The 26073-nt window shown below is 42.2% G+C and overlaps 1 protein-coding gene across 10 annotated transcripts in view; it reads left to right on the top strand.

Moving 5' to 3' along the window:
* The window catches only part of cdc42bpab (CDC42 binding protein kinase alpha (DMPK-like) b), a 74533-nt gene that overhangs the window by 9032 nt on the left and 39428 nt on the right, over positions 1-26073 (top strand). For all 10 annotated transcript variants that reach the window (XM_030406248.1, XM_030406244.1, XM_030406251.1 and 7 more), the window contains 3 exons: positions 19512-19603; positions 24463-24546; positions 25622-25717. In XM_030406248.1, the coding sequence (XP_030262108.1) occupies positions 19512-19603; positions 24463-24546; positions 25622-25717 (272 nt within the window). The remainder of the gene's footprint in view (positions 1-19511; positions 19604-24462; positions 24547-25621; positions 25718-26073) is intronic.

Raw genomic sequence — 26073 nt, 5'->3', positions numbered from 1 at the left:
AGCCAACTGGCGAAGGTGCTAGCTTGCATAGTTTTGTCTCTTCCCATACTCGGTGAGTTGGGAGTGTGTGTCAGTGAAGTGGACTGCTTGCATGTCTGAGTAAGATGTAAGTAAAAGCCAAGCTAATTGACAGTGGGAAAAAATGCCTAATACTGACATTCCTTCCCTTTTTTCATTCATAAAACTTCAAGGAATTCATAGTAATCACAGGACAAAGGAAAATTCATCTTTACAGGGGGTATGATTAAGCACCAGATAATTATCATTTCAACTCTTGTTTTGACTCGGTTTTTTGTTTTTCAGCCCAGTGACATTACTGTAATGACTCACCCTTATCGAGCAGTGTTTCCAGCTGCGGCTGGCAGCTGTTTTCTGTAAAAAAAAGTGCTAAATACTGCCCAGCACCAAATGGCAGACAGACCAACTGAGTGACTAACTGGTAAACAAAAGCTTTTAGCTGCAGGTATTTTCCAGTCCAATCCAGAGCTAACAGGAGGGTGAAAATGGACTGAAGCCAGAAAAATGACCCCAAATGAATGCTAATGTCACACCATACATGATGTTTGTATCTTCCTAGTATTGCATATTAATTGTTGTCTATAGGCTAAGGAGGTGACTCTTTTTTTTTTCTTTTTGAGCCGATGGTAGCTGTAGTCAGTGTGAGTTGACAACATATAAAATGGATTCAAGTGGGCAGCCAGAGTCGCAGCATGTCGATAGAAAGCTTTCAGCACTGCAGCATAATCCACCTCTCCACAGTTGATCTTCATATTCATTATAACAAAGCCTCTGAGTGATACTTTATCACGTTTAATCTAACGCTAACTACTAATTCTATTATGATGAACACACAGTATAGTGCATTATTTAACCGTAATGTATTGAATGTATTGTGGTACACTTATGATGTTGAAGGACAGGACATCCCAGTTTGGAGAAATCTTAATGTTAAACCACTGATAAATCTAGGGATTAGACAATTTAAGACTGTTTGGGCAGCAGCCATAGACACAATTTGGCTTCCATACAGTTTCTACTGATCCAATTCAACCTTTGTGTGCTGTATACACTACTGTATTATTTGTCTCGTGTTTCTTTGTTGCACAGTTCTCTCAGGGAGGAGGTTTGAGGGGGGATTTCTAATAACTTAACATCTAAATCACAATGCCATCCAGCCCAGCGTTTTGGCTCATATAAATCTGTCAGCATGGGAGTGCGTCTGCTGCCCGACCCTCCAGTGTCTCTGACTCCAGGATAAAACCTATTAGCTGTTCTAAAAACCAGAGCCCTCAGGAGCCTCGTCAGGGTACGAGCTCATAAATAACATGGAAGAAGACTGCAGCATATGATCATCTCTGGGCCTTCAGTTCCATCTCTCCACCCTGTGCTCGTTTCTGCCACAGGATGTTTTTCTGACACGCAGAAAAAAAGCGAGGCAGTTTGGCATGAAAGCCCAGCTGTGGTAGTATGGGGAGATGCCAATGAGTGAATGACGTTACGTTTCTTTGTTCCCTGAAGTTTTTGTATTTTTGGACTGCATGTCCTTCAGAAATCGGTTCCTACTTTTCACCTATTCTCTGTTGTTCTGTTGTGTCTGATGTAACGTCCCATTAGCTTTAGCATGAGATCAGAGAGCATTCAATTTAGACATTCTTTCCTGCCAGTAAGTCATGGCTGTTCAGGGATTCTGTCATGTTTTATGAATGATCCTCCCGCTCTGCAACAGCCCTGCCTCCATCTGCTATTCTGCCCCAACTCTCTTTCACTTACACATATCATTTGCAGCCTTGCTTGCTGCCTTGATTTAAGTGCAGAAATCTCCCCCTAGCTGCTTTATGTCCCCCTGCTCGTGCCGTAGCCAGCGCATCCCCTGGCTGTTTTCAGCAGAGGGCTCAGCTGTGTGAGTGAAAAGCGCTGACTCAGGCCCCAGCCCCTCACAGTCAGGCTGCATGTGGAATTTGGAGCAGAGGTGCAATGTTGGAGAGAACAGCAGCTGTTTGGATGAGGCCAGGTCCGCCTCTTTGTCCACCCGTGCCTACCAGCCCCCATTCCCTCTCCCTCGCTCCCTGTCTGTGTGTCTGTCAGTTCCTGGTATGCCCCTTGCTGTCACTGTCCAGATCTGTGTCAGTCTGTGTGCCATGTTCTCCGTTCACTGTCTTCTTTGCTCGTATGCATTCTGTTAATGCTACACAGCCCTTGTTGGTTAGTTGGCCCTCTTTGTCTCAGTGCCAGCCCTGTCTTTTCTTCTCTTCTATTCTGTCTCCCACCCTCCTTTATTTCCTGTTTGCTCTCTCTCCTCCTCCCCTCCCTGCCTCTCGCATCTCCTCTGCCCCCTCCCAGACTGCTGTATCCCAGCTTTGCCTAGCGACAGGGAGGGCTGGATTTGGGTGTGTGTTGTTCAAGGCATGCACCAGGAGTATTGTATGTGTGCATGTGTGCGAGGGTGTACATCCTTTTTTTTTTGGGTGTGTTTGCATGCGTATACTTTGTGGTAGCGTGTGCAAAAGAGTCACACGTGCAGATGCTGAGTCGATCAGACGGCGCAGTCGGTCCAGCAGCGTCCTGACAGCACAGAGCTGAGCTGCATCCCTAATAAAGCTCCTCTGCTGCACACACACACACACACACACACACACACACACACACACACACACACACACACACACACACACACACACAGCACAGGCTTTGATCCTCTATCTCATGTCGTCATACTCAGAAAGGGAACTGTATGCCAAATGAAAGGGACAGGTATTTGGCCTTTGAATTTGTTCAGTCTAAATTAGGACTGCACAATCCAGTGGCTAAATTAGCTTCTTAGCAAGACTGTTTGAACCGTGCTGCAGCAGCCTACAGGTTACACAAGCAGGCTCTGACCCAGAATCCCAGCAAGCACCACGTTTGTCCCAACAGTAGTGATGCTCTGATGCAGCTTATAAATCAGACACAGGTATTCAGATTTTCTTTTTTTTTTTTTTTTTACAAGTTTCAGTTAATATACCCCCAACCATCACTCTGAGGCTGTAATGAATGCCTTTTTTTTTTTTACATGTGAGACTTCTATCCAGGTTTGAATGTGTGTTGGTCATATTTGATGATATCATTACCTCAGTGTGAATAGGTTGCAGCTGGACTGCCTCCACAGACATGCAAGAAAAAACAAACAACCAAAGCTCTACAGCTTGATTTCGAATTTGACTGTCAATCGTATGAATGAAGCTTCAAACAATTTGGTATAACTCAACACTGCATTTAAACTTGTATTTTATAGCATTTCTGCTCCATCTTCTTAATTAGATAATGAGAGAGGAGATGTGAGAAATTAGGCAAGAAGTACATTAGAGAGAGAGATGGGGACAAAGTGAAATAGTTTCCGTAGATTAGAGGAGCCCACACTGTTGGCTTGGATTAGCTGAGGAAGATATCACTTGGAGTGACTTCATCTATCTGTTGTACTCTTTGTTCCTCTGCCTCAGTGCTGCTTGTACTAGCTGGCACTGATGCAGCATTGACCTTGGCTCGTGATGCGGTGGGTGGCGAGTTTGACGGTGACCTGATCTATTTTAAGGCCTATCCATATATCCACACTGCTGCATGCTTGTGAGTCTCTTGTACTTCCTGTTCCGACCTCCCCGTCTTCATAGTAGAGACACATGACTCAAATAATGTCAGATAGCCAAGCGGTTTGTCAGCTCCATTCATGCGTCTTCCACCTGAATGGTGGTCATTCACGCCAGCAGGTCTCACGTGCAACTTATCTGATGTCCCCTCGTGCTGTCTGGGTAGATTGTCGGTGATAAAATGAAGTTCCTGTGAGGCTCTTGGCGACGTGTGTACACATTCACTTGTGAGCATGTTTCCTCCTCAGTGCTGTTGCATTCTGACAGAGATTTAGCGGTTTGGTGGTATCTGTTTTGAAAGGGGTTTCTGTGGGTTGTGGGGAAGTGTGTGAGAGTGAGAGTGAGTTTGTGGTTGGTTATGTGCACAGCCTATTTGTGTGACTCCGAGTGGGGTTTTTGACAGTCCCTCTGAATGAACTTTATGTGCTTAGACTAGCCCACGCCTCACCATCCTCGGCCGTCCCTCTCCTTGCTGGTTCTCCAGAGACGTCTCTGGTGGGGGAAATCCTGTGGTCACTCTGATTGTCATCTCAGTTGTCTTCAACTGTTATTCACCTCTATATATAGAGAGCTGCCTCACACTGTTTCCTCCCTGTGCTCAAGGTCATGGTACAGACACAACAATTTAACACGCTGCTGATGAGTGAATTTCATCACCCCCAAATCCATTTTTTTTTTCACCCCCTCAGGCCTTTGAAATAAGACTAATCAGTGCCATAGTTACTTCATTCATTTTTCTGCCTTCCTGTTTATTGATTGTTCATATTTTATACTAGTCAGCAGGGTGGGGTGGGGTATTGGGAATTGTTTTAGCATTTGTTAGCTTAGTTCATACAGAAAAGCAATTAAGACATAATGTTTATTCTGCAATATTGAAATGTGTGGTTTTCTGGTATCAATTGACCATAATGACGCATGGCAATACCCTTTGTTAATTACAGTCTCACACACACAAATTAGCATACACTCCTTTTATCTTTCTTTAACAAACTGTACAATTGACTCCTACTTCAGTATCTGTAATGCTTAACTTGGCGTTAACTGGAATTGGATTTCAATGCAGATATCTCTCCAGACACTTAATTTACTGATATTAGCCAATAATTACTCTCCATTTGCTCCACATGCTTTAGCCCCTGTAGCTAGATGCTTAGCCTTAATTGCTTTGTTGGATTTCCCATCGGTTGAGTCAAAGTGCCTTATTTGTGCAAATGTGTTTCCCTCCAGACTTAGTCGCCCTCTGATAAGGAAAATCCGCAAATGAGGCATTTCCATTTGTTATTATAATGATATTCCCAAGGTCAGCAAATAGCTCAGCAGCTGCACATATTAGTTAATGTGTTTCGCCCACCACCAAGTGCAGAAAGGTTTTTAGTCTGTGCAGTGAAGTTTTCCCTCTTGCATACCACATTACTTACACTTTTGTTCTTGTGTTTCTTATTTTTAAAGTGGACACAATCATCCAGAGTGTAAGTTGAAGAGTAAAGCCTTTTCTACAATACCAGCATCATGTGGCTTTGTTAAAGTAACTTAGCTACCTAACAGTTATTTTCATTAACAATTAATCTGTAAATTGTTGTCATGATACTTGATGGTTAAGTTGATAAAATGCCCAAAAGCTAAACTGTCAATATCAAGAGATCAAAGAGTCTCGAAGACGCTTCTGTTCAACCAACAGCCCAAAATCCAAAGACTTCATCACCCACAATGCAACTTGGCCATTTAGGGGTATAGCAAACAGGACTTTGACACAACTGTCACCTAGTTTTGGATGGAGGTGCCTCCCCAAGTGTTTGCATGTGCCCACTGCCCAGTTGGATTTTTTTCCACACCAGAGTAACCATTTCTATATTTTTTTTATTGTCGATTCCAGCTGAAAGGAACTGGAGACCGGTTATCTCAAACAGTTTCTTACTATGCGCTATGGGTTACCAAAGTAAGGTGTGCAATCTTGCGAAATTGTGGACGCCTTCAAGATCAGTCATGATCTAAAATCATCTCATCGCCCACCGTCAGGTCAAACATCTACCCACCTTGAATGGAGCTCTTAGTTATACTCCTCCTTATGCTCACTGATTCATCAACACTAAAGGAGAAGAGAGCAGTTGTGGAGGTGATATGAGCCACATGCTGATGTCACAGGTGTAAGGGCTAACTATGTATATTGTCAGTGTAGAGTACCACAAGCACCTTGGACAACTGCACTGTGCCCAGCACAGCACCGTGGAAGAAGACAAAGTGCAGCCTGCGGTATAACAGCCTGTTGAGAGAGTCGCTGTGTGATCCCCTACATGTCGCATGTCCTCGTCAAAACAAGGGCCCGTCCCGCTGTGGCCTCCCACACACTGACTCAATCAGCTTATCAGTGAGGTCATTAGTCTCGTAACTGTTATCTAGGTGTCCGCCTGCTACTGCACGGCCACTGTTTGTTCCCGTCAGCTTACACCGTTGGGCCAGAGCTCATGGATCAGTCCTAAATGGATAAGATGGAGTTTCCCCTGCCTGGTTGACTCGTGGATGGATCTGTTAATTGGTCAGCCGGTTAACACAATAAAGGACATCATATGAATGTAGTGCTATGTCAGTTAGTGAATGGAGTACAAGTAATCTTGTTTGTTGTGCTTTTAGAAGATAATTGGCAAATTTTACTGTCGGGGAAGATGAACGTTTAGAAGACAGAGCATCTTCTGTGCTTATCTTCTGTGTTTGTGATGTAAACACAAAAAGTTTCTCTGTGATAACAACATGGAGAAGAGCCAGGCCCTGCCCTGATTTTATCTCTGCGTGTCCTATCAGCTATGTAACCTAGCCCTACCACCATATCCTTGCTTTGAAATATAATTCATTTTTGTCTCGTGCTCATGTGTGTACCGTCCTCCTGCTCTGAACAGGAGGCCCGTCCTGACACGCCCAGCTGTTACCAGATGCATATTTTCAGGATGCTTTTGGTTACAAGTCCCAGCGCTAACACCTTTCTCATGGAGGTTATAATTAGTAGCCAAGCTAGTCTTTTTTGCAGCAGCGGGGACTGGTTGTGGCCTAGAAAGTGTCTGTTGTGCATGGCTGCAGCAGAGGGGGAAGTGTGTATATATAGCTGTAGCACTTCAGTCCCCTCCATTTATTTCGGGAGCAGCGAATGGTAATTTAGTGGTTTTCTCCAGATTTCAGTGTCGGTTAACTTCACAGCGTGCTCATGATTGCTTTGCAACAGGAGAGGCCACCACCTGCATGGGAAAAGTAGAGTTATTTTTTTGTTCTCTTTGGGTTATATAACTTGCCTGATGATTTGCAAGGATTTAAAAGTTTTCCTACCAGATACTGTATTTTTGGACTGAGTTTTGCTGTGATCTCATTTCTGCATGTGCATAGACACACAAACAGGAACGTCAGGGTTTATGTAGTGAGTCTTAAAGACAAACTTGTTGTCTAACGTATCGATTTGATTCAGGTAATAATCACCAAAATCTCAAGGATAGAAATTCAGTTTGTTATAAATGTCAAACCTGTCCTGAGTGAACCCTATCCAGAGGTAATAAAAGATCTTTGAAAAAGAGCAACAGTCCAGCAGTATCGTAGTTACCTCCAGTACCACTCAGCTGATCATATTGATGCACTTAGTGTCTGGAAGTGCAACTGCAGGATGCTGGTAAGCTAGCTGTCTTGTCTTTAAAATTGCACATCCTGTTCTGTATTTTGATGATCAAGCTGTAAAGTGCATTTCAATAAATGATTGATTTAAAGTCAAAAATTGTTACACTCAAATCGTCTACATTTTGTGCTATTGTAGCATTAACTGCTAATATTAGTGTCATTTGTGATGACCTCTCTGTGAGTTAGATGTCAGTTTTTCAGGTTTTCCAGGGTTGTGATTCATCACCCGTAATTGGTTGGTAATTGGGATGTACCGCACTGGGACTTCAGGGCAGATGAAGTTACAAAAACTATTTTCAACTGCTCAATCACACTCATGTTAACTGCATTTTAATTATTGAGCACTGATTCAAGTATTCATCTTGGTACCATGTAGTCTTTCAGCCCAGTTTTCAGTCTATCATTGTTACCCCTCCATGCCTGCCATAGCTTCAGGTCCTTCCTCTCTGCCCCATCTTGTGCACACCTAGCTGGGCAGGTTTCCACAGAATGAAAGGGATCTTGGGTTACTTCCATCATGACGCACATCGCCACAGGGCGCTGACAGCCGAACACATCTTAATGTTGAATAGAAAAGGCCTAGGTCATCTGTACTCGTTGTTTTTTTCCAGTGACTGTGATGGGGGGAGGTGTCAGAGCATATAATAATATAAATACATATAAGAAGAATGTGTTGTTTTAATGTCAAGAACATCTCAGTGTTGTCTGATATATCACTCTTTCCAGTAATCAGTGATCTTCTACTTCTTTCCTCTCTTGCTCTTTCCTCCCTCTCTGCCTCTCTCTTCCTCTTAACAAATGCCTAGAGGATGCTTTCATTCATTTGGGTGGATCCATTTATAGTATGGGTGGTCCCAATGGGAATCAAACCCTTAAATGGTGCAATGTCAGTGTCGGGCTGTACCAGTGGAACCGCAGAGGGCCGAGTAACAACCCCCCTCATTTTCCACAAGTGCCGACATCCAGAGGGGAAAAACAATCAGAGAGGATGAGCCCAGAAAAGGCAGTAGGAAACTTGTGCTGCAATATCTGTCAGGATGTTGTGACATGTTGGTGCTGGAACACCACAGGCAGTAAAGTCTTACTTTTGTTTAAGTGATTGGTGAGTTTAATTTGACTGATCTCAAAATTTATAAGGTGTTGCTGGAAGTTGACGAGGTGCCACAGCACGGCTACATTCTTGTATACGCACTGTGCCAGCTCAGATTTTTACTCACTCGGTATTGGAAAATATCGTCTGCGTCGTTGAACATTCCCACAGCTAATGCCTGGTATTCCTAGCTCTGGCTCTTGTAACTGCCCTGTAGTGTTTTTCCTTTCAGGCTCATGTGGGAGCTCTGGCCTGTGGAGGCACTCCGAGTGTGCAATAAAGTCATTTGTTCCTGGGACTGAGCAGCAAGTGTTTCTGCTGGCAGTAAAAGCAGAAGATTCATTCAGCTGTCAGTGTCTGTTTCTCAGGTGGCCACCTCCAGAGTCTGCTGCTCCTTCTGAAGTAGAGATGTCAGGGCAAACGCCACATCTGATAAATCTAACTGGATATGGCAAACGGGACTGTTTTCATAGTTCAGTGCATTTTTGGTAACCTGAGTACTTGTTAATGGATCATTTTTGGATAATAACATTGTTAAACATGTCACCAGTCTTTATTAGCAAACTTCCATGTGAGTTATGTAGCTTAACAATAGTTCAGCTGCACACAAGGGCGACTTTTCAAATAATATAAATACAATGTACTATTTTGGTACTTGACTGGTAAACTATGTATCTGGTTACTCATCTGCACGGACTCCCTAATATTTAAGCCTTTTGCAAGCTAGGGCTGCAGAATTGGTGATGTATGGTTGTATGGAAGTGCTTTCATCGTTCTATTACAATGTGATTATAATTGTGATGACAGTAACGATAATAATAATGACAGTAAACTGAATTCTTTGGGTTGTTGACAGAACAATGCATTTCAGGACATCTTCGTCAGCATTTGTTACCATTTTTTTGACATTTTATAGACCAAACAATTAACCAATTAATTAAGACAATGATCAACAGAATGATCAACAGTGAAAATAATGGGAAGTCAGCCCCATTTATAAACACACTGACTGTTCTTCAACAAACATGACCACAGCTCTGCACATATTGATTCTGCCAACCCTCATCTGACTGCCCTCTGTGACAGCCAATAAAAACATTGAAAAGCATAGTTAATTTACTTAATTTGTTCCAGCGGAACAGTAGTTGGAGCTGCTACACCTAATATAGTGTTGATAAAAAAAGGCAAATAATGGTGTTGATTTTGTTTCCTTCTGATCCAGTTATCACAATATCATGTAATATAATCAGGATTATCTGTTTGACTTGAATTGTGCGGCGACTCGTCTTGACACCCCGCTGTCTTATCGCAGCCATCATTCTGTTACTATCAATACACAGCAGAGGAACAATGCAGCACCTGGTGCTTCTACCACCAACAGGGTGGCAGACAGTAAGGAAACCCAGCCAAGCTTGTAGCTTGGCCTGGCAGGCCCCTTTCATATTCTTTCTTTATCTGCAGATGGTATCAGGAGGCTGTGTTGACACAGAATTGTGTAAATCACCTTGTTTGCGATGTGGGTTGAACAGGTCGATGTGTGGGCTCGGAGGGTTCTTTGAAGTATCGGGAACACTTCCTGTACAGACAGCAGAAACTCATGTAGCAAGGCCCCTCCAAGGCCCTTTTTCTCACGCTGTTCGCCTGGGTGTATGCTCACTGCAGCAGTCTTTGTAACACACACTGGATCTGATCTATTGTTTGGTCAAGCCCTGCCTCCTCCTTTTCTTTGGTGTTTGTGGTTTCTTAATATTTTGGGAACATCCTGTTTGTGTGTTCAATGCCGTGGGGCACAGCTTGTTTAGTTTAAGGCCTCTGACCATTTCTGCCCTCTTATTAGTGTGACAGGACAAGAAAGACAGACTGAAGCAGAATAGGAAAAGGGCAAGAAGCGCACACACACACACACACACACACACACACACACACACACACACACACACACACAGGGTCTGAGGAAAGTGATCAAATTGGAGAAGTCAGAAGGAAGACTGAAAATGTAGGAACAGAGATGAGGGGATGGAAAGACAGGGAAATGGGTAGGGATGGTAGTGAGAGGAAAACGGCATTGACTGGAACTTGAGGTTGGCTGTGGTGGAGTTGAGGGGGCAGGGAGGGTTTTTGCAGACAGACAGCTTTGGGAATTCTGGTGTCGCTGGTGTGCAGCCTAGCATTAAATGCAATTTAATGCTCTGAGGCATGTTTACGTGCTATGTAAGAGATTCCCCGTTTGCCCTTCATGAATTTCCGGTGCCTATCAATGATTTAATGGTGTCCCCCTCCTTCCTCTGTGGTAGCTGACATGCATCAGAATTTGGCAAAATCTGTGTTGGGGCGCTGTCAGTGCCCCTCAGCACTGCCTATGGGACCAGACAGCTGTGCATGTGTCATATGACAGAGTGAGACATGGAAAAACCTTTTATTGAGGTGGTTGTGCCTCCCTACACACGTCTGTTGGGAGCACCTCTGGCTGTGACATAAAAAGCCTGCTTCTATTTCCATCTGTAATTTAGGTAATTTACTGCATGTTTTTAAGCTACTTGCAGTTGAATTGCTAAAAGGGCTGTGTTTTTGAAGTGCCTCTGGCACTGAGTCACTTTCCCTTTAAGGAGTTGATTATTAGTATCAAACAGCTTTAATAATTCCTTTGATGACCTTAGTGTGCTATTTTTTCAGCCCGTACTTAGTTGTATTTATTTGGCCTTTACTTAACAGGAAGTACTTTTGTAATAAGGCAGCTGTTATTTCTGGGAGAACAAAGCCTCGTCTTTTTAAAAATGAAGTCATAATAGCTCTGGAACAGTTTTCAACTTTATCGTTTTTTTCTAAAAATAGCAAATGAACGCTTAATTTCCTTTCCTGTGGCAGCAGAGTAGACTTAATGGACAGTTTCTGGAATGGTGTAAGAGCCTGAACCTCTTGTACCGTCTGTCAGGACTGATGGGATGACCGGTGATTTCTGGGGCAGAACTTGCTGCAGCAGGAAAACGATACAGGAGCCAATGGGCTCAGCTTTGGCTGGCTTTGGATTATCTGCTGACGAAGTGGCACTGAAATGTCATATAGCCATTTTGAATCAGAGGGCAGTGTAGCAGACAGTCTGGCCAGCAGGCAGCATAACTCAGAACCAGCCTGTGACCATGTGTCTTCACAGGAAATGGCAAGCTGGTACATGTACTTAACTTTTATGAAGAATCAATGGAAACATATTTTGAAAGCACTTCATGCCAAACCTTTAGACGCAGCGACTTCACATTTTCCTTACAGATGTATTTATCGCATTCAGTCACTAAACAAAAATCAGGCATAGTCATGACTGGTCATTTATAGCTGTGGCTCAGTCATAGGCCAGAGTTCTGCAGACCTATCATTTGTTCCTATTTTATGATGCAGCGTATTTCTTCAGCAAAGGTTTACACAGTGTAGGAAAAACTCCCAGCCTGCTTATGAGGTGTGATAAGTTCGCTCCCTCCAGCGGTCCTGCCACAGTCAGATGGAAGGAAAGGCCATCCTCAGGTCTCTGCCTCTCCTCTCTGCCATTCTTCTTTTCCTTTCATATTAAGGCCAGCCTCTCTCTCTCCTGTCTCTCCTGTGAGCGGCATTTTTGTGTCGTTACCTCACTGTGGTTGTAAATAATCCCGGTTATGGCTTCCAGATGTCCCTCCATCCCAGTCTGGAAGTGGGGATGGGGCTGAAGTGTGATGCTGGTGTAAGGATTGGACACTTACTGTAACTGGCTCAGCAGCTGGCTGGTGCGGCCTTCTCGTCTCTCTGTCCTGCCCAGTCTAAACTTTTTCCCAGGAGCTGAACTCGATTGCTTTTTCCATTCTTCTTCTCTCCTGTCTTGATTCCTCATGTTTGTTCTCTCATTGTTTTTACTATTACACAATTATCCTCAGCTCCTGAAGAGCTGAAACAGTCAGCGGCTGACTAAACTGTTTAATGCAAGACAGACCAATATCAGAAAATCACCGAAATAGTATTCAACTGGACTACAGGAGCTGTTTCTAGGAAGAATACATGCGTTTGTAATTACTGATTGGTTTATTTTGATTTCTCTCCTCTCTTTTTAGCAAAAAGCAGAGTACAACACACTCAGCTAGCAGCCTCTCACATTTGGTCCATTTCAGGAGTCACGGTCCCCAGTTAAACTTTCATTAATATTATTTCAGTAATTTAAGCTAATCATCTTCATGGCTTTACACCAGGATCATCAGTATGTGGATCAGGTAGTCTAAATAGCTTCTAATACTGAAAACATGTGGGTGTGTGTTTCCCTTTGGCCTTTCTGTTTTTGTGCAAAAAATACATCTGCAGTATGTAAATACTTGGAAATTCATGACTCACACGTAGCATGTACAAATTAGCCATAAGCCACACACAAACATTCTCTCTTTAAAGTATGTATAGTATATCACACACACACATGCACAAAGGCACAACAATGTCGGGAAAGGATATTTTGGTACATGCCTTATGTTTCATTTCCGTGAGTAACTCTGAAGTCACATCTACAATTTTCTCTTTGAGAAAACATGTAAAGCCTCAGAACATATGAGGCCAACACTGTTTGGGGACTTGCTCTGAAGGGTGTCACGCACATGTGCTCCAAGGCTCCGGGAAAGTATTAAGACAGTGAGTGTGTCAGGTGACTGTATATGTTTGTCTCCTGACATATTGCTTGCGGTGGTGGGTGTGTCATTTTGCACTGAAGAGCACAGAACATGAAGCACACCCACAACAGTCCCTGAACAAGCAATGACTTACAATGCAGTGTTATACTTGTAAAACTAGAAATATTAACAGGACAAAAGTAAAAAAAATGTTTACGACCCTCAATGAGTTTATAGGTCATCGTGGAGGCTGGACAGGAAATTGTCAATCATGGATTCTGAAGCAAGCATAGCTAACAAGCAGGTTACTCACCGGGTTGCTGAAGAGCTACCGCTATTTTTCACCAACATTTTCCACCTGACAGCAGCATCTCTCTTCCTCTGCTTCATGTTTACATTAATATGCATCAGAGCACGCCACCATCCTACTGGTCAATGTCAAGGAACACGTCGTAGGAGAAAGAAGGCAGGAAGATGGAAAACATTCTGACATGCTAGACTTTTCATCAGGGTGTTGTGGAGCGTCCCAGATCCACCGCCACTGTTCTTCAATTAGGTTACACTACACATCCGTCCGTCATTCCCGGTGTTCATAATTGTGGCCTGAATTTGCGTCGTCCGATCTCTACAATAGCTTGTTATTCTTTTAGCATCATTGAAAGCCCTGAATTATATAGCTATTACAATGAAGCATCTAAGACGGACTAAAAAAATGTCAAATTGAGCGATGTTTTGAATTAAACTTAAAAATGGTAATGTTATATATTTACAAGTCACGGATAAATCCAGTTACTTTTATTACAACAAATTGGATGTTGTTACACCCCTGTGAGTCACACACAGAAACCTTGCATGTATAACAGACATTGTAATCCTCACTACACTCGCATGTAGACACACACTGACAAATTTCACATGAACACACCCTGGAGACACAGCGTGGAAGAGATCCAGGCTGAGGCCGGTCGCGAGTGCTGAGCGTATCATTTGTGGGCCGGCTGCTAAGTGAACACACTTGCCTGTAGTTACCGAGTTTCACACAAAAATGGCTCTGACCTCTCTCGTCGGTACAGAACAAGATGGGCCTGATAAGCGTTTTGCATTTTGGGGCTAAACCAGTCTGGCTATGTGGATTAGCTGGCGTCGCTCATGTTTTTCCAGTTTCACGGCATCCTAGGGCCTTCCACTGTAACATGTGTGTGTCTTCTAATGTTTTTGTGTTCATGTTTATGTACTCATAGTGGTTCTGTGGATGGATGTGTTCCACACAAAGCACGCAGAACATTAATAATGACTGACATATCATCTTTTTCCAATCTTGGCTCACTTGCCATACACATTGCAAAACCCTCCGCAAACAAAGGGCTCTAGTCATGTTAAAGCTTGGATTGCCACCTTCTTGAGCGTTGGCAAGAGTTACTACCACACCTCATCATAGCAACGGTTGCTATGTTTAGGCCTACCTGTATATTTTTACTGTTGAGTTATATGTATGACCAAAGAGTGAGGTATTTATTTCTCTGTAACAAAAAAAAAAAAAAAAAAAGGATGCAGGGACGCCGTGAATCAATCTGGCTACAGGAACAGCACAGACACACTGAGCCCTGGGTAAATGTAGGTGAGCTCAGTGAGTACAGACAGTTCTCATTTGAGTCAGGGTGTTTTATATGTTGACCCTGCATACTGACATGTGGGTCTAGTATTTTCAAAACACTCACACATACACACACTTGAATTCCATTTATAAATTACAGGCTGCTATTAGAGGTTGATAGCTGCAGTGTGCTCCAATAACCACCTGCTGTTAGAGTGATGGGAAATTACTGTTCCCCTCTAGAAAAAAACTATTTCTATCCTCTTTTTGAATGTGGTAGTTCTGGAAAGACCTGGTCATTCATGTGTCAGATGTAGACGAAGAGAACTCAGATCTAGCTGTGTGTGTGTGTGTGTGTGTGTGTGTGTGTGTGTGTGTGTGTGTGTGTGTGTGTGTGTGTGTGTGTGTGTGTGTGTGTGTGTGTGTGTGTGTGTGTGTGTGTGCGCACATATTTGTATGTGTCTGTGTGCGCTTTGTTGTGGACAGGGCCTGTGGGCTCCTGGCTCAGAGATGAAAGACATTTCTCATGTGGCTGGTTTAGTGGAGCTCCTGAGTCAGCATGCAGCTACTAATCAGTGTTTTCTCCCTCTCAGCTAGCCTGACTCCCCCCCTCTCCCCCCCCGTGCTCTCTGGCCTGCCACCCTGAAAGCTGCAACTTTTGTAATTAAGAGTTCAACCAGAATGGGCTCAAGATGCATGGATTTGTATCACGTATCAGTCAACTCTAACTTGCCGCATTGATTTAGACAAAGACAGGGTGATGAAGAAAGGCAGTTAAAATGACTGAGAGATGACCTAGTTGTCGTCCCAACAGCACTGGTCTTTGAGTATAAACGCTTTTGAATTGGGATGGCGGCTGAATGGGAAACACCAGCAGTGTCCAAAGATGTGTCTCTAAGATGTAGTTGTGTCTACTTCAGTTACGATAACTCTTTTGGAGAGATATTGTGTTGAGAGGGAAAGGAATGGAAAGGAAGGGGCAAATGAGAGTGGAGAGTTTGTGTGCACAGCGCTGAATTAATGGAGCCCTCCTTTTGAGATAATAGCATTTATTGACGTGTCTGTCCTCGATAAAAGATGTCAATATAGACTTCCTGAAGGGATATAGATCTTGGTAATTCAGTTAGCTTAGTAATGTTTTGTCATTATATGTGAGACACTTTTACTGGCTTAAACGATAAATTATTAATATTGATGTCAATTCTTATTACAAAAATCAGCCACTAGACAAATTTCTGTACCTTGTTTCCATGTCAACTTTGCTGATGATTTTTCAACCAATGGCTGAGGGCAGTGACTGTATAGTTGTGACATCATATCACTACATAGGTCCTGGCAGCTCGTAAAAAAAAAAAAAAAAAAAAGCATGTGACACTGATTATTATGATCAAGTATATGATATCTTTTATGGGGAGAAAACACAGACAGACTCCTTTGTACCTTGAAATAAACAACACTGGCAAATTGTGTGGAAGTCTTTTTATTCACACAGTAGCTGAATGCAGTCATAAATATTTTGTGCATGACCCAGTCTTTGAATGCAAAGACTGTCTCTTTGCTCTGAGGCTATGTAAGTGCAGTCCTGAGGAGAATCTCAACAGTTAAAAACAACCATATTAATAGATTTAATCTCTCGCCTAATCATTTGATACTGCAGTGTAATTGTGTGGCTTCATACATGAATTAATGTGAATCCAAAGGGGATTTAGCAGCTAGATATTATCTTTGCTCTGCCAAACAAGCCATGTCAGGTTAGAGATGCTGGCTGATGTCGAGAAAAAAAGAATCAGATGTTGCTTTGGAATTGCCACCGACACCCAACCAAAAGTTGGAACATTAGACTATTTATCTATCTATTTACTTGTGAATTTGTCTGCCAGCCATTTTGGAAGTTAAAGGTTAGCGGTGTGGATCCATGGCAATCTCAGGCTTCCATTTGATTTCGATATTTGGGTGTCTTATCCTATCAAAATTGATTATTGATTAAATGAATAGAGAAAAGGGGCACTACGTTTAGCCTTTTGCTGAGCAGAAGCAGAGTTTTTGAGGTCAAACGCACTCAGCAGAGTTTTCCTCACCACAGAGGTTTACATGTTGATATTGGGGTTTGTGTTTGTGAGCTTTTTAGCAGTTGTCAGCTTGTCTTGTTTTTTACTGCCGACCGCTGCTCTGCTTCATTAATATTACGTCGTAACATCTGATGACCACATAAAAAGTATTCACAAACATGTGGCCTGCTTAATGAAATTAATTAATTTGGGTATTTTAACTTTTGGTATCTATAACCTGAACCCGGCAGTGGAAAACCCTCAAAACGCGTCAACTAAAAGTGCTTGTTTTTGCTACAGACAGTCTCAGAATGTTTTGTGAATGCGGATGCTAATTGTCTGAAACCAGTATGAATCCATTGCTTTTAGAGTAAAGAGTAAGCTACTCTTTGTTTAACCAGAAACGACAGCTTTATCGCTTTCACTAAATCCACCATACTCCATTTACAGAATAAGTAATTTTGTCAACACAAAATAACACTTCACTTAAACTAAAAACAAAATAAAACTTGCCAAAACCATTTTGGTTAGTCTCTCCACTGTTCCAACAATCACTAACTCTGGTTTGGTTGAAATGAAAAATTAATCGTCCTTGTTAGATATAAAAATATTTTGGCTCCACACGCTGTTCCCCCCTGCTGCTCTTCTGATGTCTCCTTCCTCTCCATTTCCACCATACTGGACCAATTTCAAAACTTGTTGTCCCCATTATTTACTTGGACACAAAAACATGGGAAAATAAGATCTGCTTTGAAAAATACAGAATTACCCTAAACATGCGATCAGCCTGTCCTGAATCAAAAACATTAATGTGATTGCAAAATCGATAAATCAGTAAGTTGACACTTCCTTATGCAAGACAATCCTCCAAAATGTCTTTGAAATCTTTGACCAGTGTTTTTTTTTTTTTTTTTTAATATCACAAGCTCAGAGGTCACATCTTGATATACTGAGATGGGTTTTGTGGTTTTATTGTGCAGCAAATTAAATTCATAGAGTTTATTCCGCTAGTCAGCTATACTGTAGTCTTGACTGCAGTTTGGATGTGATATGTTGTTTTTAACAGTGCGCCTTTGGTCCGTTCATGTCAGCATGCCATGTATCATTCTCTGTGCTGTTGGATTGTTAGACAATGCACAGAGAAAGGGAAGGGTGCTCATGAACACTGTGAGAAACACTAATTTAGTTGTCCGTCCTGGTCTAGTTAGTCTTCATTTTTGCATGCTTGTGGTGATGTCTTGGTTCAGCCTGAAGCTGAATCACACTCCCAAAAACAACATTGTCAATCGGCCACTAGTTGGATTGTTTCTGATCTGTAACTGGCAGGAAAATGATGAAATGACCAAGCATTTTTCCCATGTAAGGTGTTCCCAGCCTTACTGTGATGGCTGAGTTGCTTGTGTTTATGTGTGTACTATGGTCTGTAGTTATGCGTGCCTGGACATGGCACACTGCTTTCCCTCTACCCTGCAGTCATAGCAGGCCAGGCCAGCTGTCAGTGGAGTCAGGAGGGAGTGTGAGTGGAGAGGTTGTTCAGCTATGAGTGACCTGTTTGTTTTATTTCAGCAGGCTTTTCCCTGTTTCACAGTGGGAGAATGTCCTTTCCCTCAACACTAGAGCTTCTGTAGAGTCATGGCAACCAGATTAGTTTAGCATGATGTTTTGCCAGTGAGGGATTGCAGACGGACCCAGAGTGTCAATTTTTGGCTGGTGGTCAGCTGCTCTCTCTCTCTCACACACACACACACACACACACACACACACACACACACACACACACACACACACACACAAGAAGAAGACTCAGAAGCAGCAGCCAAAAGCAAGAAAAGTTTGTATAGCAGATGTAGATTTACTCTTTTGTTAACCAAAAGAGCTGCTGTATGTAAAGTGTATTTGTATGTGAATGATTGCTTGTTTGTGTGCTAATAATGCTAAGCCAGGCTAATCCTGCTGCTTAAATACATGCAGACAGCATACCTTTCAAAATAAAGATTTAAGATAGACTTCTCTATGTTATCGGACAATCAGGTGTATCTATGTAATCAATATATGGACCTTTGTGAACTTGCAGCCAGGTTATCCTTGGCATTCTGGGATCTTGTAAACCAGGAAGTGGTTGAATAGCTCTCCACAAATGAGGGAAACGCTGATTTTGTCAGCCCTAGATGGAATCTGTCGAGCTTTGTGAGGGAATGCCAGCGACTCTTGTAGATCCCACTGAGTCCCTTTTCCACCAGGAACCTTGACTGCAGGCGCAACAATGGCTAGCTTTATCATCCAGCCTCTGTGCGTCCTGTCATGTGCTATAGAGAGGGCCAGGTGGTCACTAATACTGTAATAAAGCACTTTTAGAAAGGCATGGTAGCCTCTTATGAGTTGTGGGAATATTGTCGAACCATAGTTGCTTAATCCATGTGACTAACACAATAACACAAAAACACATTTCCATTGGCCTGGGTCATAAGATAAGGGCCCCTTATTAGAATGCTTCCATCTGGCGATTATTACAGTTTACCATCAACAGATATTAGGGATTTATCTGATAAGCAGAAAAAGTCAATTATAATCAGGGTTTCTCAGGCTATTTGTTATAATGTTATAATATTTTGTATTTCAGGCAAGGCAGGACACTGCCTTATTAAAATTCTGCTTTAAGCCCTGAAAGTCAGTGAGCATCAAATAATCTTTTTGATTGGATTTGAAATTGGCCTTCTATTTCTGGGTGTGCTTGATATTTCCTTAATCTGCAGTGAATTCAGTGAATATTACTCGCACCCTTTTGTGTTCTGTAGACATGGTTTTAAAAAAAAACCTGTCCTCTCTGCTTTATGTCCCTCAGACATCCCTTTTGGCTGATTTTAATTAACCTGACGTCTGTCTTTCTTCTATCTGCAGCTAAACCCTTCACTTCCAAAGTGAAGCAGATGCGCCTGCACAAGGAAGACTTTGAGATCCTGAAGGTGATTGGACGAGGAGCCTTTGGAGAGGTAATATACCCTTTAGTTTTTACTCTCAACTGAACCAGCAATCCATTACCGTCCAAGTTGAGAACCTGCAATTTGGTTTTCCCCTATTTCTCTTTTGTACAACAAACAGGTGTTATGGGAAAGTTTGGAGCATTTTCTCAAACATGCATCATCTGCAGTGTATGTTTTTTGTCATCTTAAAATCAGGAGATTATGGAGTTTGGTCTGTATACGCTTTCACCTTACACCCTTATACCTGGGTTATAAAAGGCAAGAGTGTTGTTGTGTTGGATAGTGGATTACTTTCTGCTGCATTCCAGCAGCAGTGCGTAGTATTGGTCTGTGCAGGAGCATGACTCTACTTGCAGCTTGAACAAAAACTTTAAAATTCTTCTTCACACTTAACCCGTGAACAGTAAATGAATTAGAGCACCAGTGAAAAGCCTCCAGTGTGGTATTTATTTGTGTCTATTTACTTTACTTTTCTTTTATATGTGCCTGTAGGGAAGTTGAAACACATTTGTCATTGGGTTTCAGGTAATGATGTCAAAGCTAGGGAATGTTGGAGGGACAGGTATTGTGGTCCTCAGCCAAGACTCTTACATAATGTATCCTTGAGAAAACTTCTGTTTCCATGCTGATAGTTTCATTACTATGCAGCACATGCCTCTATAATAAATGATCAGCCAGTTTGGGATTTCAACAGTGAATTGATCATCTTGAGCCACACCACAGGCTCCCAAACATCTAATCCCTGAAACTGTCATTCCAAATCTGTACAAACAAGTTAGTGGATTCCTTGTAAAGCACTCTGAAGAGAAAGAGATTGAGAGAAATCCAAAAAGTGAGAGATTGATGGATGGAGATAGATACAGACACACCTGGCAACATGTTGCTGCAGTACAACCACAAAATACTAACAAGCTCATTTGTGCCCCTGCAAGGAGTGCTGGTATGTGCATGGGTGAGTCATGTGCCCGAGTGTGTATGTGTGTTTCAGGCATGCGGTGTAATCCATGAATGGTGCGACCTTGTGGTGACATTCCAGTGCCTTTTCACTAAGTCAGCTGTGTCAGTATGGGTTTTGCATGACAGTAAAATTCAATTAGCTTGCGATACGTCATGATATCACCTGACAGAAAAACACTTGTGCAGTGTGTTGGCGTGTTGTGATGAGTCTGGTAGTGTAATGGTATAGTTGCTAGAAATGTGGTGAATGAAGAAGAACTCAGTTGGAAGAGAAGCTCGGTGGTCCAAATAGTTTACATTTTTGCACAGCTTTTGTTGTTGCTTCTGTTAACACGTTTGCAACTGGTCACTGGCACAAGACTATCTGTGATTTTTGACTGCTGAATTGCTGTTCAGAGCCGCACAATATGGATTTTTTTTCTCCATCTGATACATATAAGATGACCAATAAGATCAGATTTTTGTATTTTAAAAATAAATTCATAACCTGTAGTTTATGCACACCTGAAGGTTCAAGTGTAGTGAGTACAGATGTAGGATTTAATATTCCAAAGCTCTAATAAGATTTGTTCTATTAAAACTGATAGACTGTTTTCCTCCTCTGTAAACCCTTGGGCAAAATGTATTACAGATTTCAATCATGGTGTTTTCCTCTGAAACTGTAAATGTTTACATCATCGGCTTCCTCATTGTCATCATCTCCTTCTCCTTCTTTGTCCTCATCTGCTTTTGCTTCTTCCAGTTTCTTTCTTCATCCTCTTCCTCTGCTGCTGCTTTTTCTGCGTCTTCCTTTTCTTCTTCTTTTTTCTTTCTTTTTTGAGTATAATACATGTAGAACAGTCTGACATCACGGGTATCTGCAGGGTTGTGAGTGCTGCTACCTTAAAGCAACTGAGAGGTGTTGCAAACCTGTAAGCATATTTGCCAGTTTTTCTAAATAACTGTTGTCATCACAAAATGTTCCGGAGTCTTACTATATTACAGTTAGATGACAGCAATAATAGTCATCTGACTTGAGGTCAGACCAAGCAAACATGGAAAATGTGTATTTTGGGAAGGCCTAATAAAAACATTTATGAGGTTATGATTTATTTGTCTTCACTTTTGGAGATTTTTTAAGAGCAGTGAGCAGAGAACAGCCCTGAGATACGGGAACAGAGGGTCAGAGTGAAAAACAGACAGACAGACAGACAGACAAAGACCGAGCCAGGTGGGCAGACACAGGAAAACAAAGAAAAGAAGAAAATACATCAGTCCTTCAAGGGAGGCGAGAGAGTTTGAGTGCAGGATGTTTTGATTTCATCCTCCCATTGTCAGCAGCAGATGGAGAAATGGTGCGGGTGGGTGACGCTAAGGAGCTCTCGGATGAATGAACCAGTGTGCACGGGCCTCCTGCCTCTGAGAATGCTCCCATTACGACTCAGTTGCTTCTTCACACAAACTTAAATGGGCCAAATGGGGCTCAGTGGATGGTGTTTGTTCCAAACAATACAAGGGTCAGAGGTTCTGCTCCCAATGGCTAGCCTCTCTTAAGGTGTGCGTCATCCTTCCAAGTTGTTGTGGAGAAGCATCAGTCAGTGCTGCACTTAATTCTACAGTTTCTTTTAGCTCTGTGGCTATCAAGTGGTGTAGAGCTGATCTATTTTTGGACAATAACCTGGAAGTTGGCACCGCCCTGGTTCCCTCGTCAAAAAGCCTGGGAAATTTTTGACGAGGGAACTGGATGTGCAAAAATGCTAACTGATTTCTTGGTTTTAGGACTACAAGTGCACCACACTATTTTGGCAGATAGCTGGAATGTTTTCAGTCAGTCTCTGCCACTCAGCAAAGTACTTGGCCCGTGCAATAATTGGATTAACTGCTGAGGTTTGTTTCATGCCCATTCCAGATTTATAAAACCAAATTTGAATACTTATTTGACACCCTGCACTTACAAGTGATCTTAGTCAAAAACCCCCACAGTACATACTTTAATCCATGAATACAGACAGGAGCGTTGAAGTAAACGCTGTGCACGATCTTTCCTTGGCCCTGTGGTAGACAGCAGGCCTGACAGGGAGGACAACAAGGAGGAAGAAGCAGTGAAGAGAAGAGATGGAGGAAAGGACAAAAACAGCCCGGCATTGCCAAGAACAGTGCGCTCCCCCCTGTCCTCCTCTCTTCCTCCTCCATTCCTCCTCTCCTCTGGTGAGGGATCACTAGGGGAAATCCAAACACTGCAGGAATGTTATCATTGTATTGCATTAGCAGCATTCCCCGGCTCATTTAATAGACTACAGACCCCTCTGTTGCATAGGGCGCCTGTGTTTGTTCCACTTCTCATCTGTGTGTGCGCAGTGTGCTTACAAGTTCTTGTCCATCTGTTTACTTCCATACATTTTTCATATTTTTTAATTTATTTATGCATATTTTTGCATGCAATTAAACATTAGGCAAATTAAAAATTGACTTATTTTTGGGTGAATAGAATATTAAAGGAATTAAAGGAGGCTAGAAGAAATGAGCCAGGGTGTAAGTTTGCGTGAACGTGAGCTTTGGCTGTCGGCTTGCAGTGGTTTGTCACTGCAGCTGTTGCAGCTCCTTTTTAGGCAAAAAGTGAAGCCAGAGCTGAGGAAGCTTGTCATGGTAATGTTCAGCAATTATCAGTGAGGGGAAAGTTGGCAGTTGTTATGTTGTTAAGGCGATACAAGAGCGTATGACAAACGAAGAGAGTGTGAAAGGCCGGGCAGTGTATGATGGTAAAGGAAGTGAAATGGTTTAACTGACTAACACCTGTAGCTGAAAGGATTTTCTGTCAACTTCATTTTTCAAATATTTAAGTGTGTGAGATTGTGGACGTTACAGGTCCTCATAATCCATTTAAAAACTGTATCTCAATTAATTTAAAGCTTATTTGTTTTTTAGTTATTGTAGGTCATACGTGTGGCCCATATTGAGTGCATCCAGTTGTCGATAGGAAATATAGTGCATGTGGTGTGTGATGACTGTATGATGTGATGATCTGACATGACACAGGAATCATCTTTGAATTTAAATAGTGTTAGCTGATTTTTGACGGTTTCTTTAATAAGTTGTTTTGATATGTAATTGCATTAAAACTTTACACAGTGATTCCTATAGTGATGACCACATCAGCACTCTGTGAAAGACATTGGACACAGCGATGAGAGTGATGAGTGGAGTGGTCAGATTTTCTCACAAACTGCAGACTTCGTAGGAAGCTTGAATCATATTTAAGAGTCCAGCTGTGTGTGAGTGAGTTTGTGTCTGGGTCCGGGTCCAGGTGGATTTCATCTGTTGGCCTTTTAGGTCAGCACTTTAGTATCTTTGGTCACTTCCTGCTCTTCCCTTCCTCTCCTTGGATTCTCTCTGCTTTCCTTTCTTCTCTACATCCTGTTCTTTTTTTCACCTCAGCATCTCTTTCCTTCCAGCTCTCCATTCCCCTCCTCCTGTCCTCTTCTCAATCATCCCTTCTTTATATCTTCCCTTTCAGCTTCATCCTGTTTCGTGGCACAATAAATCTATCCTCCTCCTCCCTGCGTCTTAAGTTGTTTTTAAGTTTTGTACGTTTTGCCTTTATGATGATGCAGCGCTGAAATGATGAGATTGAGATGATCTCCCTCTTCTTTTGTTGTTCTACTCAAGCACATTTTATCAATAAAGAAAAATAATCATAACCAAGAAGACTTATAGATTTTTGTTTTTTTTATACACTCTCTAAATTGTATGGTTGTTATGGACTTGTTAAATAAGGTCACTCATGACAGTTTTATTATCCCGGAGTTGTATTTGTTTTTCCTGTTGCATCAGGGTTTGTGTTTTTAACCTACATTCTTTGACTGGTTTTCCTGTCACACAAGGTGATTTAAAACTTTTTGTTAACGCTTCCTTGTCTTCTGTCCTTCTTGCAGGTTGCAGTCGTAAAAGTAAGAAACACAGACAAGGTCTTCGCCATGAAGATTCTCAACAAGTGGGAGATGCTGAAGCGAGCTGAGGTGAGCATCTCTTACTATAGCATTTGTTTGGTAACACCAGATCTGCTACTGGTACTAAAAGAAATAATGCTGAGGATTAATGGTAAATAAAACAAAAAGCCTGCTATCCGTCATTTATGAGCCCTAAAATCAGTCCTACATTGATGAATGCTTACAGAACACGTTGCTGCACGAGCTGCATGTTTTTCTCATCGACCTCTTCCTGACAGTCTGACATTCCTGTTGGTCCCCTGAGTCTTCAATCTTCATGCCTCATACGTCACAGGCCTAAACTGGTCCCTGCTGTCTGTGTGTGTGTGTGTTTGTATGTGCAAACGCCTGGACATGGGAAACGATGTAGAGCAGCAGATGTACAGTAGACATTAGACACTAAGTATATAATTGTGGTGGAAGACAGATAACATCATTAAAGCACTATCCAAACATTTTAAATGCCTCCACCTAAAGTGCAACATTTGAGGCAATATTTGCATGTGGTGGTGATTTATTTTATAAAGTGATCAGTTTACATCACAGTATTCTGAGATCTGATTTCCTCCACCAGAGAGCCTGACATTAAATCACAGCAGCATGCAGTAGATTACCAGGGCGGTAATCTACTGCATGCTTCATAGAAATGATCTGCGTGACAGTGACATGCACGTAAGACACCAGGTCAGTGGGTCATCAAGTCAAGTCAGGAAAGCAGAAAACAACGTGCAGTATAATATCCTGCTTACTGTAAAATAATTGTTGACTTTGTTTCTCTTTTTTGCGATATATTTTTAACCAAGGCAATAATAAGCCATGAGTTATGTAAGACGTTATAGCCGGAGGAGTCGCATTCAGACATGGTTTGAGACATCACTTTATTTTTGTATTCAATCAAGCTGTGTTAATCAGGTTTCAGGTTTCATTCAATTAAGCCGTTTCCTGTTTACGTTATGTTTAAGAAATCAGGTTAAGCAGAAAGCTGACCTCACTTAAGTCATCTAAATGAATGTAAATGCACTGCCAGACAGGACCAAGCTTCAAGATTGTTGTCAATGTGTCATGTTTTTACCTCGAGTACAAACTTTATTGCATCTTTCTTTAGACGGCTTGTTTTCGGGAGGAGCGGGATGTGTTGGTAAATGGGGACTGCCAGTGGATCACCACCCTGCACTACGCCTTCCAGGACGACAACAATCTGGTAACATTCTCCTTCTTCTCTCTTATTTTTTCTATAGTCCTGAGCAGGAAATAGTTGGTTTTTTTTCCAGCAACCAGCATAAGTGTATTTTCAGAAATCCTCCTGTTTAATGTCCCTCAGGGAGATTTTAACCGTGATATATCTGATGTATCCTCGAGTAACACCCAACCATACTTCATACATTTCAGCACATTTAAACTCGGTACTTTCCAAAGTAACAACCACAGTCCTGTATTGTTTAGCTCCACCTGCGACTTTCACTGTTCACCGGCCAGTCCATATATAGAAACTGCACCACCTCCACACGATGGCTGGTGACCTGCCAGATGCTGACCAGCACATTCACTTCTTACCGC

The sequence above is a fragment of the Sparus aurata genome, chromosome 22 (genome assembly GCF_900880675.1).
Source record: "Sparus aurata chromosome 22, fSpaAur1.1, whole genome shotgun sequence".
NCBI lineage: Eukaryota > Metazoa > Chordata > Actinopteri > Spariformes > Sparidae > Sparus > Sparus aurata.
Note: the sequence above shows the minus strand (reverse complement) of the source record. Positions and strands in the feature narration are given on the sequence as shown.